The sequence below is a fragment of the Chaetodon trifascialis genome, chromosome 4 (genome assembly GCF_039877785.1).
Source record: "Chaetodon trifascialis isolate fChaTrf1 chromosome 4, fChaTrf1.hap1, whole genome shotgun sequence".
NCBI classification, from domain to species: Eukaryota; Metazoa; Chordata; class Actinopteri; order Chaetodontiformes; family Chaetodontidae; genus Chaetodon; species Chaetodon trifascialis.
In genome coordinates this window covers 15,053,980-15,072,088 of record NC_092059.1, presented here as the reverse complement: position 1 = coordinate 15,072,088, position 18,109 = coordinate 15,053,980, and the positions used below count along the sequence as shown (strand labels likewise).

At 40.4% G+C, this 18,109-nt stretch overlaps 1 protein-coding gene across 3 annotated transcripts; it reads right to left on the bottom strand.

Moving 5' to 3' along the window:
- Positions 1-2,756: 2,756 nt before the first annotated feature.
- Positions 2,757-8,697, bottom strand: hykk.2 (hydroxylysine kinase, tandem duplicate 2). 3 transcript variants are annotated; one of them, XM_070961174.1, is made up of 5 exons: positions 8,588-8,697; positions 7,230-7,535; positions 6,194-6,336; positions 4,683-4,863; positions 2,757-4,449 (listed from the first exon to the last, which is right to left on the bottom strand). In XM_070961174.1, the coding sequence occupies exons 2-5, from the start codon at positions 7,531-7,533 to the stop codon at positions 3,965-3,967; spliced, it is 1,113 nt and encodes a 370-aa protein (XP_070817275.1). In that variant the 5' UTR covers positions 7,534-7,535; positions 8,588-8,697; the 3' UTR covers positions 2,757-3,964. The 3 variants fall into 3 exon arrangements, with proteins under 3 accessions (XP_070817275.1, XP_070817278.1, XP_070817277.1); XM_070961177.1 differs by having other exon boundaries at positions 7,257-7,535; positions 8,588-8,664; XM_070961176.1 differs by lacking the exon at positions 8,588-8,697 and having other exon boundaries at positions 7,230-7,564.
- Positions 8,698-18,109: the final 9,412 nt, after the last annotated feature.

Genomic DNA, 18,109 nt, shown 5'->3' with positions numbered 1-18,109 from the left:
ATTAGACAAGCCCTGACTGACCACTTTTAAGTCAAAGTTAAAAACTTTGCTCCGCCCAGCAGACCTAATGGCTCTAAGCCGACCTCCTTAGGATTTGAATAGCTTTCACTGGAATTGCCCTGGTGGATGAAATGTGCTATACAAATAAAGTTGTCTCATGTACATACTATAAAACATCTCTCCCCCCCTCCCCCCCTTTATTTTCTGAAGGAAATTCAACCTCCTTTGGAAGCAGGAACTTATAAGGATCACAGGAGGGCAGTATTACACAAGATTTAAGATCCTGGTAAGTCCTTCCTCCGTGGCAAACCAGGAGCAGTGGGCTGCCAGCCCAGGGACCCCGTTCCTTTTGTCACCACTGTTCAGGTGGTGATCTTCTTGCATGTTTTTAGTGGGGGTATTTTATGGAGGATACCCCAGGTGAACACGGGGAGAACATGCAAACTCCACACAGAAAGGCCCCTTTCCTTGAGCAGCAGGCACCGATGCAATGGTGGACGACACGCCCCCGGCGCCCACAGCGCCCCAGACAGGAATCTGGAAATTTTGAAAAAGGCAAATTCATTTAGAATATACTTCTGAAAATATGACTCAACTGCATATCTTATCCACATGAGTACAGTGTGTGAGGATGTCATGCAGGAGTGGAATTTCACACAACAGTGACACAGATCAGATTCAGATCAGATTTTCTTTGGATTATATTGGGTTAGAGCAGGGGTGTGAAACCTTAAGACATCCTTCAAGGGCTATACACAGTGATGCCCAAACAGATTATTCATAGGAGTGGTGTTTTATGGGAGCAGGCTGTCACTGGCGCACATGGGAAGGGACAGTCAATACAGCCAGGACGCCAAGGCAGTGACGGCGGACGACTTGCTTGTAGTGGCTGAACGGTGTGAAGTTTGTTGGGACAGAAAGGTTACTGATCCGCCTAACACTGCACAGGCACCTTCTACTCCCCGGTCCCTCGCTACCTAAAGGAGGCATCCAGCCTCCCCTCCTAACACAGGAACAGTTTACCTATTCAACTGTCTTCGCTGCCAGCAACACTAAAAGTTGCGAACAGCACCCTCCCGCCACGGTGCCGCAGCCACGAACAAGTCTTTCCCAGGCGCCGTCCCGCTGTATTCTGCCCCCATTTAAGTCAACGCGCTCCTTCCCCCCATCCGAGCACAGGTGAGAGTCAACAGTCATCAGGTATGTGGGAATCCCTCCCCACACTCTCCCACAGGAAGAGAGTGACCCTTCCCCTATTTCCTCACTACAATATTATTTTCCAAAGTAACGCCATAGCATGAATTTGAAACAGGCCAAACTAAAACTTCATGAATTACAATTACAATTTGTCATTTGGCAGATGCTTTTATCCAAAGTCAAGTACATATGAGATTTTCATACATCGCAAGCAAGGTTCTAGACAGGAGAGAACGAGAGAAAGTGCTCTAACTCAAATTTCTGGTCCAATTGGACATAGGTGCTACGGGGCAGTGCTAGGAAACAAAGCATAGAGTGCATAGTCAATAGAGAGTTTTTGTTTTGTTTTGTTTTGTTTTTTTAAGAAAGGTGTTCAGTAAAGAGCTTGGTCTTTAGTCTTTTTGTAAAGATCGAGAGGGACTCTGCAGAATGAATGGAGTTTGGCAAAGACTTACAGTAGATAGAGACTTAGGGTTGAGTTAGCAACACAAGGCACCATTCCTGGGCAGAGCGTAGTGAGCGGGAGGGAGCCTGTGCCTCAGCAGCAGAAAGCAGAAAATATTAACATATTAAAATTTAATCATACATACATTTTTTAAGTGCGTTGCTGAATGCATGTGTCCATAACTGATACAGAACAGCTCACCACAAGGAGGGAAGCCTAAGGATACGTTCCTCTACAGGACAATTCTGTTGCCTTTCAAGAGTTAAGTATATAACTACAACCAACTTTCCAAGTGTAGTAATTTCAAAGACATGTTTTACAATCAAGGTGAAAGTCCAAAGGAAAGACTGTTAATGTTGTACTTAAGTAAGCAATAAGTGAAGACGTCTCTATGTACATTAGGGCGAGGCTTCTTTTTCAAACACAAGGTCTCCCAATCCTTCGGCAAGAATTAGATGAGCTACGACAGATTGTGAAAGAGAAGTACAAAAATTTGCATATATAGTTATCTCTTTCAATGGCATTGAATCTGACAGTCTATGCTATGTGCATTTCTAGTTTATAATGTTACTCTACTTCTAACATTTTCGTTTTGTTTTTTTGTTTTTTGTTTTTTTTTATTGTTGCAAATACACCACCGCCGCATGTCTCCACCTTCACAGCAGAGTCCGACGTTAATTCTCGCGAGAGCGCGGCTTTGAAAGTGACATCACGTCAAGCACCAGGTCAGAGAGTAAAGAGAGTGTCGTCTTGGAAAATAGGACAGCGACTTACCGGAGAAAAGGTAGACTTATTAAGTTATGATAACTCATAATAGATTTTACAAGTTAAGTAGACATTCACAAAATATTGATGGCCAGCTAACGTTACGTAACTTATCGGTAGCTTAAGTTAGCTTAAGTAAGCTAATATCTACACACCATGATGTAACTGCTGACTGCATTTTCGGATGAGCTTGTTCAAATATTTCTCTAAGAAGAGAAAGACAGCTGATGAAGATGACGCTAGTCAGTAGTGATGTGTCGGCCGCGAATGAAACGGCTGCTGAAAAAAAGGAAACAGAGAGGAAACACTGAAGTGTGCATATTGAAAAAAATGTAACAGACTCTGTTTTAGGAGGTGTTCTTCTGTTTATTGAGATTATTGGCACAAAGAATTAAATGATAAACATTTGGACAGAGTTAGTGTTCAACACATCCCAAAACCTGAGATAGAGTTCCCACCGAAGCAGAAAGTCATACTGCACCAAAGTCCTGTATGCACAAAACAATCCATACAGCAGACATTATTACAGTTTAGTTGATATATAACCTGACAATTAAATTTGTCTTTTTGCATGGCAAACCACATGAATGTGATACAAAGCACCGATGTATCCCATGAGAATCCAAACCTTCCTGAGCTTAGTATTGTTTCTAGTCAAGGCACAAGATCCAGCACTGGAAATGAATGGAAGCAAAGGGAAAATACTGTACTGTGTTGGCTGCAGAATGAGTGAGCCACTGTGCAGTGTCAGACTCAGCAGCTTAATACTTACCAAAAGTGCTTACAAAATTTTGTAAATGCCCCAGTTTTATGAAGTGTGGGCAAATTCTGGCCTGCAAATATATTTTCAATTGCCACTGCACCATATGTGCACCCCACATAATGAAACATTAATAAACCTGCAATTGATCAGTTTTTGTTCAAACTGGTGTTTGAATTACACCGCATTTAACAGCAAATGCATTTTGGCTACAAAAGAATTGTTAATTTTCTTCTTTGACGTACAGCATAAAATGTGCAATGAGTTCCATGGACCCTACTCTGTGTACTCCACACAGTACAGGGCATTAACACTTCACACTCAAAATGAGGACTGTAAATAAGGAAATAAGGAGTGATTTCAGACATAGTGCAAGTGTTTCTGACTCTGTTAAAACATGCAAAAAATGACTTCAATGTTTAACCAAATGATCTCTTACCATACAGAGGAGCACTAAGGCCCACTGAAGAGTGCAAACCCTGATGACTTTATGCACCTGATTTGACTACTTTATGGCTGCCAGAAACTCCAGACTCTTCATGATGAGTTAAGAGTTACTAATAAAGTTACTCACTCAACAGCACTTTTCTCTCTGCTTTCCCACTTGTTTTGTTTGTGGTTTTAATGAATACTTTTGCTGTTACAGTGCAGGATGATGAATATCAACTTCATCTTGCACACAGTTTTTTGCTAATCTGCTCATCTCCAATGTGGACACACTGCAGTATTTCAACCAAAAAACAATCTGTTCTTTTGAACTGCTGAAATTACAATAATACTGCATTTGGACAAAAGGCTCAGTGGAATCGCCCTGCGATGGAATTTGTGAATGGCTTTCCTTGCTTTGCGTCACTGTACTGCGCAGCACTCTGGAACCATACCTTCTCCACCTGCTCTCTTCCAAGCTCCCACATTTGACGGAGAATGTGGATGCCTGTCCTGGACGTAATCATCAGATACTCTTCATTTTCTGGATTCAGGGTCACAGAGTAACGAGCTAAAACCAACGACTGGCAGAAGCGACTAAGCACCAGCACAAAGAGACAATCTTTCTCTGTCTCATTGAGGGGAAGCACACTTTCCCAGCCCGCGAGGACATGCCCACCCACCTCTATGGGTTCAGGGTGCCGCGTCATCATGTACATGATTGTGATGGCTAGCTCATGGATGTAGTAGCCGGTATTCATGTCTCCAAAATCAAGGATGCCAGAAATCCTGTAGCCATCACTCTCATCAGGTTGCACAAGCACATTAAGGTCATTGAAGTCACCGTGGTTAAGGCCTTAGAACAGAAAGAGAGGAAAGGCTGTCATTTAGGGCAACCAAAATACATAATCACTCATGTATTCGATGACACATCCAGTTTTCATAAATGCTGCCAATGAGAAGCCCCAGTTATGTCAAGAGAGATACTGACCTGCTCCCTCGCCCAGGTTTTCACATAGCATTTGATACAGGGCAGCGTCAAAAAAAGACAATCTTTAGGAGAATTTAACAAATACATATCACACTCACACTTGCGGAAATGAGAGTATTTGGGGGCCACAGAGGTCTTGTACTGATGAATGACAGACTTGACAACCTCCTGAAGAGGATCTCCATCTAATACTTTCATGTATTGTTCCAGGAGGGGAATATTTGACAGGCTCCATATGAAGTTCTCTCTCTGCAGGCTGCTGAGATTAGGGTGCTCCAACTGACAAATAAATAATGACAATAACAAAACAGAAGAAGAAGAAGGCAGAAGAAGACGTACAAGACATAAGTAAAAGGAACACCATTGAAAAAAAATGTAATCAGCTTGTTAACTGCTTTAGTTATCAAAGCTTATCAATTGCAGAGGTCCAGTTTGATGTTTAATGAGCAGTGACCCTTCATTACATACAGTACTACAAAATAAATTTTATTGTAATCTATTACAGTTACTGGGTAAAATATGACATTAAGTTGCAATTACTCATCAAAATGTTGGTGACTACAAAATCAGTTACATCTGAATATTCCACGCTGGAATGTCTTTGTCTCTGGACAACGCAGATCAGCAAAGCCGTTGGGACAAATTTGAGTGCAACGCTATCAATGGTAGGATGGCTTACGAGGAGATGTCTCTACATCTAGAGAGATTTAACAGCATCAACTCAAATTTAGAGCATTGTTTTTGATTAGTTTACTTGTTTGAATTTACACCGTTTGCCAATCAAATCAATGAGGCACATCTACCATGCATACAAACAGCTGACCTAATCAAGGCGGGTGGCCGTGGCGTCGGACAAGAACACCTTTCAGTGCTGGAAATTCAAAGGGAAAGGGATGTAACATTACTGCACAGTGTAAAGCTTGTTTACCAGCAGTGAAAACGCTGTCAGGTGCACCTTCACTTATGAAAGAAAACCTAAGCTAAAGCTCGTCCTCCTCCAATAGTGATGAAGGTTGAATATGTAAGTGAACCTTTTAGGACTTTTCAGCTGTATCGCCCAGTTTCAAACACTTGTTAGAAGAGAAATAAAAAGTAATCAAACTTTTTCAGTTACATTACTTTGATGAAGTAACTAAACAAGTTACATTGTGTCTTACATAACACAATCTGTCATCTATTTCATTTCAAAAGTAACCGTCTCAACAATGTATGTACATTATCTGAACTGCATCGTAAAATAATGCAAACATGGATGACAATGAAGTAGCATAATGACAGTAACTTCATGAGTTGACTTCAATTCAAAACAACACCAGTTGTGGTAAATATAGTCACTTTAAAGGACCAGTGTGTAAGATTTAGAGGATGTACTGGCAGACATTTTCATGTTGCACCGCCATGTTTCTACAGTAGCCGCAAGAATGCCACTAAATCCTACACACCAGTTCAGACTATTTCAGAAAACACTCTTTTTGTCTTGAGACAACAAACTTTCACATGTTACAGCACTTTGCCGTCACAATAATTCAGGCATTTCCGTGACAGATGTGAAGGTATTACAAAACAAAATAAATGACCTAAAAGTTTCACAGGTGTGTTGCTGTTATACCTGTTGTAGGACTTTGTCCATTCTGGCTGCTGTCTTGCCCATTTCATACAGTAACTGTGGTGTTAAAGGAACCTTGGAAATTGTGTTTCCATGCAAATAAGTCAACATCCGCACCAGGTACTTCTGACAGCCATAGCCACAGTCTGTGAAAAGATAGGGTTTGTATTACAGCCATATAGCCCTCATAAAAGCAGGTATTGCACGTAACGTGTCTGTTGTGGCCTCGTTCAAGGGCACTCTAATCATTTCTAGAGGACATTACAGAGGACATGAACCTGCCACTGTCTGCTATATTGCAAAAGATTGAAGCTACATATGTGTTTCTTTTTGCTTTGTTTTTTTTTTTTTTTTTTTTTGCCTAGAGACAGGAGGCATTAGTCTACCTCCTCCAACGGCAACATTCCCACAGTGTGGGAATATAATATAGTGCTTCTCACGAGCGCTCTACCATGTTGCCCAAGGCCATTTTAAACTGTTCACACGCTCACAGACATAAGTAACTTATTGTTCTTTCTCTCAAATGTAAATCAAGCTACAAAGACATGAAGACATGAATTTACCATTCAGTATCAGTGAACAACTCAATAGGAGTGTGGAGGGAATGCATTAAATGAGAACAAAACAGAAGCTGTGTTGAAAGAATACATTTTAATCACTCTTTGGCTATGGGAGACTAATCTTATCCTTACATGTGTGTGTATTCAAAAAATCCTCTTCCACCCAAATCACCAGCTGCTGCAGCTGAGCATGCTCCCACTGAAATCCATCCTCATTTTTAAGGTAACTCCTGTAGATGTGAAACGTTGTTTTTTTTTGTTTGTTTGTTTTGTTTTTACCTTGTTTTACCAGTGAATTGAACACATATGTATAACTGTGACAAACACAGACTGCAAGGCTGCTGAAATACAAGGTGCTCCAAACTATACGTATGCAATTGTCTGAAAATGGCGTTTGACGTCTTTTCAGTTACATTATCGGACATTTCTCTTTCAGTGTCAGAATTCCTCAGGTTTGAAATGTGTGGGTGGTCTCATACCTATTTCTTCCAGGCTCATGAGCTGACCTGAGGTGGTTAGATGGGCTGTTTGGGCAGGAAGTCCGTTCTGGTGCAGGAAGGACATGGCGCACGTCTGCAACTCAATTAGGGTAGGGTCCTTACTGTCCTCCGAGTTCATTATCTTCAGCACATACTCGCCACCCTCGACGGCCGCCACATAAAAGTTCTGGTCACTGTAGCTCGGCAGCGAGTGAATATCTGATGGCGTCAGATTGAAAAGCCTCTTCACTAGCTCAACCACCTGAGACTGGCTGAAGTTAGGCTGGAAATGTTTCTCCGACATTGCTGCTGAATGAAAACAACATGTTATCAGAGCAAAAGATTTTAGTTCATTTCTTACAATGTAAAATATAAATTCTTGTGTATTACAAGAAGCTCTATCCCTCTTTAGGGAATCAAATTAAACATTTTTGCCATTATATGATTATTTTTGACTTCATAACTGCTGTTATTGTTGTGTAATTCAGATGTTCTTCTTACTGTCGTTTGGCCCTACCGGATATGTTAAAGGTCTCCTCACACACCCTCGTGATAGTGCTGTGGTGGTTTGTTAATGTGTAGCACATTTGTAGCATGTTTTCTAAATACTGCTGAGTAGTCAGATTGTTGAAGATGTGTTTTAAGTTGTAGCTCTTTGATGCACATTTGTCCAGCTTCTCCAGGTTTTCTGTCTCTTATCATCAAAAATCGAATCCTCATGAGGATTAACAACAAACAAAACAATATTAAATAAACAAAAAATAAATAATTCAATAAATAATTCTTTCGTTGCTTAATTGTTTTCTTCTGATGCTGTTTTGACAAAATAGCACATAAAACATGTCACCTTGGACTATTTTCTGGTGAAAAAATTAAACTTGGGTGCATGCCAACTTCCAATCAAGTTCCTGTAACCAAAGCACCACTGCGAATGATTCTCACATGCACTGACTTCAAGTGGAAATTAGCGTGTAGCCTTCACACTCGTAGTCAAATAACTTTTTCGTCGTTCAGCATTGGCGAGAATCACGTAAGGACGGTGTGATAACACGAGTTTGATCAAGATAAAACGCTGCCATGACCTGCACACACTCATTACGCACGCATCGTCGAGGACAGTGTCTTGTTGAATATATTCATATATAGATATATATATAAACTGTGACACACTGAGTCTGAGTAAATAGCAAGATTAGCAGACTATTATATTGGTCCACGTCACTCATAGCTTGCTAAGGGACGCTCTTCTATTCAACACAATGCGTGAGATTTCGGTAGACTGCGCTGTTAACTTGTGAAATAACAGTAATAAGGACTAATAATAATAGACAGCGTTATTCACGTGTCAGTACACCTACCTCAGGTTGTGCAAAAACATCTCACGATAGCAGATAACGCGCAGCGCGACCGCTATATATCTGACATCCGGTTTTATATGCGGTCTCGGTGGGACGGCCATAGTGAATCTAATCACATCCGGTGGTTTTTCAAAATATATCTTACACCATGAATGTAGGTTTTGGCAGCAGTGCAAAAACAGTATAATGCTTGTTGCAAGATGAATCCATCTTGTCATGAATCAGTTCGTTTCACAACATCAATATGCGTTCTTCTCTGTACTTGTGTTCTTGTGTACTTGAGAAACGTCATCATTCTCAGTCCAAGTACTGTTCAAATTCAAAAGTCCGCATCTCGCCAAGTACAGTCAAATACCCGGATGTGTTCTTGCGCCACTGATTTTTATCGAGGATGCATCGGATAGTAGTAGGGAATGTGGTTTTAAGATTATTTTATGTGAGAAAGTGGATGTTAAAACTTAAAATCTGTGGTCGATTCATCACGATAGTGCGTAGTTTAAAATTTGCTCCAAAGTTTTCAGAGATGTGTCGTCCTGCTAACGGACGAGCTGAGATGGTGACGTCATCAAGTACGCTACCGATCCAAACTTTTGTATTAAAGTATCTATGGGAGGACATCTGCCAAAGAAGACTGGAAATAAAGGAAAAGTTCACTAGTAAATTTCAACATAAAAGCACAAGTGTTATTTTCCATATTTGATCGAATTAAATATAAATTGAATAAAGTTTTGGATAGAGGAAAAGGTTGTTGAGCCATGCATTGTGACAGAAATCACAGTGCCAGTCCCATTTAACAGTTTTGAATCTCACTCCTAAACCTACAAATTAGATCTTATTCCTGCAGGTTTTATCAGAATCCTCTGCCTACATTCTTTTGGATTTTCTGACTGTGTGTTAAACTGATTCAAAACAAACATCAAAGGGAGAAAGTTTTATGTCAGTCTTGGAGATTATGTGTCTGAGAAACATGACATCTGTTTTGGGGCTGCACAAGGGAGCTGCCTCGGTCTATGCTGCCACTGGGTCACTGAATCATCAGAGAGCACAATGTGCTCGGCTATAAGCAAGGGCAAGGCAAGGCAAGGCAAATTTATTTGTATAGCACAATCCATACACTAGGCAATTCAAAGTGCTTTACAGAAGCATAAAAATACATTAAAATCATACATTTCAAAGAATGAAAGAGAGATTAGAAGAGAATAGAAAAATAAAAATAAAATACAATTAAAGGAAAATTAAAAACAGAAGCCAGTAAGAGACAATAATTTAGCATTTAGAATGATTAAAATCATTGAGCAAATATATTTACAGTACTTTAAGTAAAAGCTGTAGCAAATAATAATGTTTTCAACCCTGATTTAAATGAACTGACATTTGGTGCAGACCTCAGGTGTGCAGGGAGAATGTTCCACAGGTGAGGAGCATAATAACTGAAAGCTGCTTCACTTTGTTTGGTTCTCATTCTGGGAACACACAATAGACCTGTCCCTGATGACCTGAGGGGTCTGGATGCTTCATATGGGGTTAATAAATCTAGGATATATTTTGGTCCTAGACCATTTAATGCTTTGTAGACCAACAGTAAGATTTTAAAGTCTATTCTTTGACTCACAGGAAGCCAATGTAGTGATCTGAGGACTGGTGTGATATGGTCCATTTTTCTGGTGTTTGTAAGGACTCGTGCAACAGCATTTTGAATCAGCTGTAGTTGCCTAATTGACTTTTTATTAGCCATTAGCCAGAACCAAGAGGAGAAGGATCATCAGTCCAGGTTTAGTTTCTCTGCACTGCCTTCCTGTAACATTCAGAGGTGATTTTAAGGTCCTCTTCCTCGTGTACAAAGCCCTTTAATGGTCAGGGACCAAGCTACATCACTAACTCCCACATCTATTATTTGCCTTCAAGAGCACTGTGATCATCTGCGGCTGGTCTACTGAGGGTTTCCCGCAACAGCAAAGAGAAAATTGGGGATGCGGCCTTTGTCCATTAGGCCCCAAAGCTCTGGAACACAGTACCTACAGATACAAGGGAAGCAACTCGTTGAATGTTTTCAAAAGAAAGCTAAAAATGTATCTCTTCACTTTAGCCTTCACTAGCTATGACTTCCTGATACAGGTCTGAAACTTTTGTGCTTTGCCTCGTGCTTACACACTGCTGCATTTCTTTTAAAATGTTGTATTTTACTTGATTTTATACATTCTACATAATCCATTTTGTGCTGTGATTTTTTATGTCCATTTTTGTCTGTTTTTATGTCCATTCTGTCTTTTTTATGTAAAGCACCCACTTGGTGCATGTGATTTCTTTCTTGTAAAGCACTTTGAGCTGCAATTCCCACATGAACGGTGCAATACAAATATCATCTCTTTTACTCTAAATTTTTTTACTCTAAAATTTTCTAAAATTTTCAAAATGAACATCATACAGTATTGAAGACTTGAAACTAACGACCATAAACTCATTAGGAAAATGTTTACTGAGAGGTAGAATCATTTTCTCATAAGCTTACCTACAATTTAACTTCTTTTCGCCCCCTGCTGGTCATTAGAAATAATACAGGTTAAAGGCACCACAACATTGGCTTCACTTTAACTTTAACTTTTACAAACAACTACTAACTACAAACAACACATTATAAATTTCCTGCATATTCTTTGACTCATCATTCTAGTCAGCGAGGCATTTGATAAAAGAAATTACTATTTTAAAAGGACTGGCTACAGATGCATTGGCCTCTCATGCTGACCAGGAATGCAAATGCATTAAGCTGATTTTTTCTCTTCTTCTAAAGGGCAAATTAACAAGACAGATGAAACTAGGACAGCTACTTACTGTCATACTGTCACTTTGCTTCAATCAGTGAAGCCTTGTGGTCCTGCTCTTCGTTAACCCTGATGACAGTGACGGCTCCAAATAAAACTGAATGTGTCTTGTTTACACAGGTGAAATGGCAGGTTTTTGGACCAGAACAAGCATCAGTTGGGTCAGAGTTTGTACATGCAGGCCAACCAAACTGTACCACACATATCCTACATCCCTCCTCCAGAAGGCCGTTGAATGCTCATCACCCACCTTTTGCATGTGCATGAGTATGTTTGCTTATTACAAGATGGATTTTCTTTTGTATCTGTGTGTGTGTGTGTGTGTGTGTGTGTGTGTGTGTGTGTGTGTGTGTGTGTGTGTGTGTGTGTGTGTGTGTGTGTGTGCGCGCGCTCATCTGTTTCGGAGTGTGTGTATGCATTAATGTCAAGTGAATTTCAGTGATTTTCTTATCACAACTCCCACACGGCTGATGACTGCTGTGCAGCTGGAGCCTGAGGTTTAGTGGCCATGAAGGCATCAGCAGTCATCTTGACCACCTGTCACAAAGCATTCCCACAACTTCAACAGGAGAGACGAAGGAGAAATGTCAGCTGGTCAGCCAATGAGCCACTTTTCTTACATCTGGCAGCAACAGACGGAGCCAGCTTATCATAGCTAGTATCTTCAGTTTATCATTCCTGTTTCCCCACCTGAGCAAGGCATTAATTTTCTGTGGATTGCGCTTACACTTATATTCCCATTTCAAACTCTTGCAGCTATTGCATCTCACACAGCTAGCCCTTAGAATAGCTAATGTTGTATTATGAGCTGTTGCTTTGCCTCATCAGCTCTAAATCCACGAAGAAACTACAGGTCACTGAAAAGATCCTCAAGATTAAAATCAGTCAGTTAGGCATAAAAGGCCTCAGGTGCAATTCTAATATCTTCAGAGCCAGGCAGTCAAGACGGGAGGACTGAATCCTGTGGGCAATATGCAGCTCATCATATCCATGCAACATCTGACTTGCCCAAAGCCGAAATCAATGAACATGCCCATGAGTGTAAGTGATGGAAACATCAGGATAGGCACCTGCAAGGATTCCTAGAAAGTATTTATGATTAATTAAAAGACACGGTAGCAACAACAGAACAATGAAATTGTTAAAACTGTCAAATAAACATACAAGTTTTGTATGTCTTGGTCTGACAGTTCTAACATAACCACCAATCATCCTTTCTAGATCTGAAAAGTAGACATCTGGTCTTTGTCTCCTCCAGTCTCAATTATTATAATTCACTGTTCCACATTTTGTCCAGTGATGTGTTTGCTGTCTGTGTACTTTTATGTTTTTATTGGATTTTTTTCTTTCATGTTTGTATTGTATAACACCTCGTAACTGTATGCATTTTGTGCCCACCTGGCTGAGATGACAGCACAAACGAGCAAAAACCGTGCAGAGAATAACCAACAGAGAGAGCAATGGGGTCTGTTAACCTGGTTGGATCCAGACAAAATTCACATTTGGTTCACAGCATGTAATCTGAGCATGTTAAAAGAGCACATTGTCAGATGGATAATTATACTGAATCACTGCTACCTATCTCTTTAACTGGTTTCAACATTGCAACAGAAATTCTGTTGTACATTTGTTCGACAAAAAAAAAAAAATCACGGCAAAAAAAATGTTGTAAAGGTCTTCTGTTACTCTCCACTGGTGTTTTATTACAACATCCATCAGGCATAACATCCGCAATATTACTGCGGCACAAAGCTTGAATTCTAATATGACAATGTAATTGTTCAGCCTTAGGAAAATGTAGTGACTCATTCTCACATTCACTCATTATACAATATCAATTTAGATCACGGTGTTTGTCTGCAGTGATGTGCACGATATGACTTGTTTTCCAAACAGTGATAGGTTCTCTGAACTAGTGTCTCATAATTAGTGTCCTGGAGCACTAAAAACGAGAAGCGCAGAGCAGCATGTGTCACATGTGAAATGGTTATACCTTCTGGGGAAATCAGGAAATCTGGACACACACTCAGTGACTTCATGTATGGATCTGCTGTGTGTTGATTGCGATGCTCCCTGCATGCTATTTACCATGCTGTATTTTCAAAGCTATGACAGTCTCCTGCCATTCTGGCAGAATTACCACTCTTCAGTTTTATACATTCATGCAACTATGCATGAATTATTACTGTTAGAAACCAAGGTTATTCTGCAGATGATGTTAAATAATACATGCACGGCTTGGAGTGCTCAATCATCCTTCCTAAGATGCTCAACATGATTTATGAGGCATTATAAATAATTAGTTTTTTGAGAAACAACTTTATGTACTGTGATATATTATCAATGTTAATATGGTATTTAATTAAATTATGTATAGAGTCAAGGTGTTTTCCAAAAAGAGCTGATTCTACATTATATAATAGTAATAGTAATAGTAGTAGTAATATATAGTAATTATTTTAGCAATTTTTAAGGAAAGCAGTATATTCAGACTTGATGCCAGATGGTTTTCAGTGTCATCTGCTGCTTGCCGTACTTTCAAAGCTATAACACCACAACACACAGGCAAAAGTGCAATATGTTCTTTGAAGACATTAAACTGAGCTCGGGAGTATTTGAGTTTAAAGGATGCATATCTTTCCAAAGGTCTACATTAACCAAGGGACTAAGAATCTCTGCTGAGTAGCAGCAAGACCTCACAAATCAATATACTGTCACAATCAGTTTTAATGTAGTTAATTTGAACATGGCAGAACTCTTGTTCATATAAAGTAGTTGTTGTTGGTAGTACCTTTACCAAGGCTGCAAGAGCACAATTTCATGAAGACACACTCACTCTTTCTATTAAGTTTTGGTATTTATTAAACAGCCCAAAGCGCTTCAATCGAACAGAGAAGACAGGAGACCAATTATGAAGATTTGGAGAATGTGCAAACAGGCAAATCCAGACGAGTCACAGAGACGGCAGAGGAGGATTAGGCCAGATGAGTGTTGAATCCAATCCTTTCAGCAGATGCTCACAGACAGAGCATGGACAGGGACAGGTGAGGGTTAGGCACCACCTGGATGAACTGACTATGTGCCTCTCAGCTGTGGGAGCAGGTGAGTCCTGAATGCCTGTTTGAGAGCAGCTGTGCTCAGGAGAAGAGGAGGCCAAGCCCAACCTGTCAATCATGCCGTCCTTTTTGACAGGATGCAGCATATGCTTTAACCGTAGATGGAGCAAGACTATTAGTGAGCAACGTGTGACTCTAGGTTAACATGAGAGGCAAAGGATCAAAGCCTCTCTCCACACACAGGTGCTGAAAAGTGAACCATCGACCCACATAATACATTGTAGTAGAAGGGGCTTTCACACCCTGGACAGTGCGCACCACTGCAGGGTGAAGTCCTAACCTTTCCAAGTGCTCACATCCAGTGGCTCTAACCAGGAGAGGACCACAGGTCCAGTAGGCTGCAGGTTAGCTGTTAGCATTCTGGCTGAGGATTCTGCTGGAGTGCCCTTCTCCTCTGGCCGGGGAATAGGACCAGAAATAGAAACAGAATTCCACAAGTACTTAAAAGTTCAAAGGTCATTAGAATCATTCATGATCATGACTTCTGATGAGCTGTATCATTTGACACACTCACAAATGATGAGCCCCCTACTCACAATCAGGCTCCAATCTGTCTGATTTGAGCCCACCTTCTGAGATGTCACTGCAATCAGCTCAGCTTCTGTCACCACCGCCCTCCACCTGGAGGGCCATGAATCACCAGGCCAGTGTCAACACTGACAGGCAGCCGGTGGAGTCACAGCTAACCCGGCATTCTCAGCACCGGGGCGAGCCGGGGGTGAAGATCTGCAGGCAGGGTGCAGCTGGTTTGACCAACAGTGCACAAGCAGACAAGTTCAAAACTTCTTGACTGTGGTATACACTGTAGATGAGGGCCTGAGAGAGCAACTTTACAGAGCACAGTGGCGAGAAAGAATATCTTCACGACCACACATACACACAAGGAGAATCTCTCTCTTTTCATAAAACCATGTAGCTGATTGGTGGATGGGTGAGACTGGTGTGATGTTGGTGCTCCAGTAAAGACAAGTAGTATTTTGCATCAGAAGACATTCTTCTCTTTCACTCAGGAAAGAACTTGTTAATATGAGAACATAACATCACACACTACACAAACACATATCCAGAGAGTATTCTTGTGATAAACCATGATAAAATAAGCTCCATATTCTGTTTTTTTAGGGTGAGGAACAACAGTCATGCTTCACAGACATCACAGAGCAGCACCTGACCTGACAGATGATGACATCTTGTTTATTCTGATTTTGTTTATTTTTATTCTTTTATGCCATGAGTAGTATTTTCTCACTGGTACATACTCACAACTGATGCATCAGAGTGCATGAGAGAGATGAAGGGAAGATTTTCAACATTTTCATTTTACATTTCACTACAAAATTCTTAAATCAAACAGCCACAGTTGCTATAGTACTGGAAGGTGCAAGATGACAACATCACTACATATCAATATTCTCCACCCAAAAATGCAGCCCTGTCCCAGCTTATGGTTTGCAGTGAGAAATGCTCATCCTGATTTCTACTCACATAACTCATATAATTTGTGTTATTTGGAATGGGAATCTGGGATCTCTGTCATAAAAATGTACTTGATGGGACCAGCAGTCACTACAGGCTGTCGCCACTTTTAAAGCTGCACAAATCAATATGAAAATAGAACTTTTTACTTTGGTCACATGTAATGTGACAGGGATTGCTGATAGTACTGAGCCCACAGAGAATTATTACTCCACTGTGCAGCCTTCTTCAGCTCCACAGAGCAATTTAGCTGCCAGCAACCGTACTTTCAGGGGGTGTTTTAGTTGTTTTATATATATCTATCTATCTATCTAGATAGATAGATAGATAGATAGATAGATAGATAGATAGATAGATAGATAGATAGATAGATAGATAGATAGATAGATAGATAGATAGATAGATAGATAGAGATAGATAGATAGATATACACACATTTATAAAAGATGTCATAATCCCACTGCAGACTACCTGCCCAGCACCAGACAATATCTTCAGTTTTGTGTACAGCACGTTTACGCTGCCCAAATAACTTAAAGTAAAGTTTTCTTCTTACATAAAAAAAGAAATGTAATATGTAACAGACAATGTTAAATAAATTACATATATAAATTCTAAAAGGACTACTGTATAGGATTAAAATTTATTATTAAAAAAGCTTAAAAGTTAAAAAAAAAAATGAAGGTAGCTTTGAACCTAAAACATGATTATTTTTACAGAAAGGAAAGCAGTTCACCTCCCTTGTACACAACAGGGCCTCTGAGGGGGAAAAGAGGAAAAAAAGACAAAATTAAAATGCATTGTGTTTGTAGTCTCCATCTGCCATCCTGCTCATATTTATGATATGGCCTTTAGTCTGTCCAGTCATCACCACTATTTGCCCTCTCTTTGTTTATGACTTGAGAAAATGTCCCATGAGCAACATGCGCCGGGCATAGCAGCTGTGAAACAGACACTGCTGACAGTCAGCATTAGTGCTGCATATGAATGTCCTCCTGATAATGAACACCATGGATCACGTTCCACGACTGCCAGAACACTGGTTAAACCTTCCATGCCTATTTAAAATATTAACAGCTGTATGAAACTATTCATCAAACTATTCATAGTTATCAAATGTAAACTATTTTTAGTGAAAAGTGTGTTGATTTCTCTTTTCCCCCCATATGTAAAAGTTTGGTAAATTATCCCTGTGTTTGTCTCATAAGCAGAGTGATGAGTAATGACACACAAAAAGCTGTTTTTTGTATGAGTGGGTCCCTGCTTTGTTTATGTCATGCATGAGGATGCACAAGCAAGCAACTCATGCTACACAGTTTTATCAATGGTGGCACCATTTAACTGAGCCACATTCAAAGAGTATGATCCCTTCACTTGTGTAGAAGCATATATGTGAGTGATTATGTGGTCGTATTTTGTTGAGTGTTGATTAGCTGGATTTGAGTGGAAATGGCCTGAAGTGTGAAAGGTGGCAGCATCATGTGTATACTGACGTGGGCCTGTCTGACTGAGGTGCTGATTGACCCTGTTGCTGAAAGCACTGACAGGCAGTTGGCTCAGCCTGAGCGACCTCAGTCTGCAGATCAGCATGTTAGCCTAAGCCAATATGCTGATCCTATGAGGCAAAACTTGTCTCCCAACTGAGCCACCTTTTGCAACCATCATCGACTTCGCGATTTGTAGGCTGAATTGGGCCGTGCTAATGGCATTCCTTGCTGAAGCTGTAGGGGTGGGCTGTCAGTTAATGTTTTCGCCTGCTTTATTTTCACCCAGGCTAGCGGCGTGGTGCTACGGATAGCAATGTCTGCCACCACTTTAGTCCAGACTCAAACATCTCCACATCTATTAGATCGATTAACATCACAATTTGTACAGACATTTATCTGCAGAAAACGCCTACTGAGCTACAGACATTTCCCCGGAGCCCAATCTTAAAGGCTTGGGTAAATCCCTTGACTTTTCCTAGAGCATCACCTTGAAGTTGATGTTTGTGGTTTTGGGTGAAACTACTGTCTTGTCATGACATTTGATCTGCTACAGGATGAACTGCAATACATCTGATGCAAGCTGACTTTTCATCAAGCACCATCATCAAGTCAGAATTTCAG

Excerpts from the sequence above, each read along its gene's own strand:
- hykk.2 (XM_070961174.1), bottom strand. The coding sequence starts at position 7,533 with ATGTCGGAGAAACATTTCCAGCCTAACTTCAGCCAGTCTCAGGTGGTT. Across the intron at positions 4,864-6,193 it reads TGGACAAAGTCCTACAACAG|TTGGAGCACCCTAATCTCAG; the intron begins GTATAACAGCAA and ends TTTATTTGTCAG. Across the intron at positions 4,450-4,682 it reads ATACTCTCATTTCCGCAAGT|GCCTTAACCACGGTGACTTC; the intron begins GTGAGTGTGATA and ends TTCTGTTCTAAG.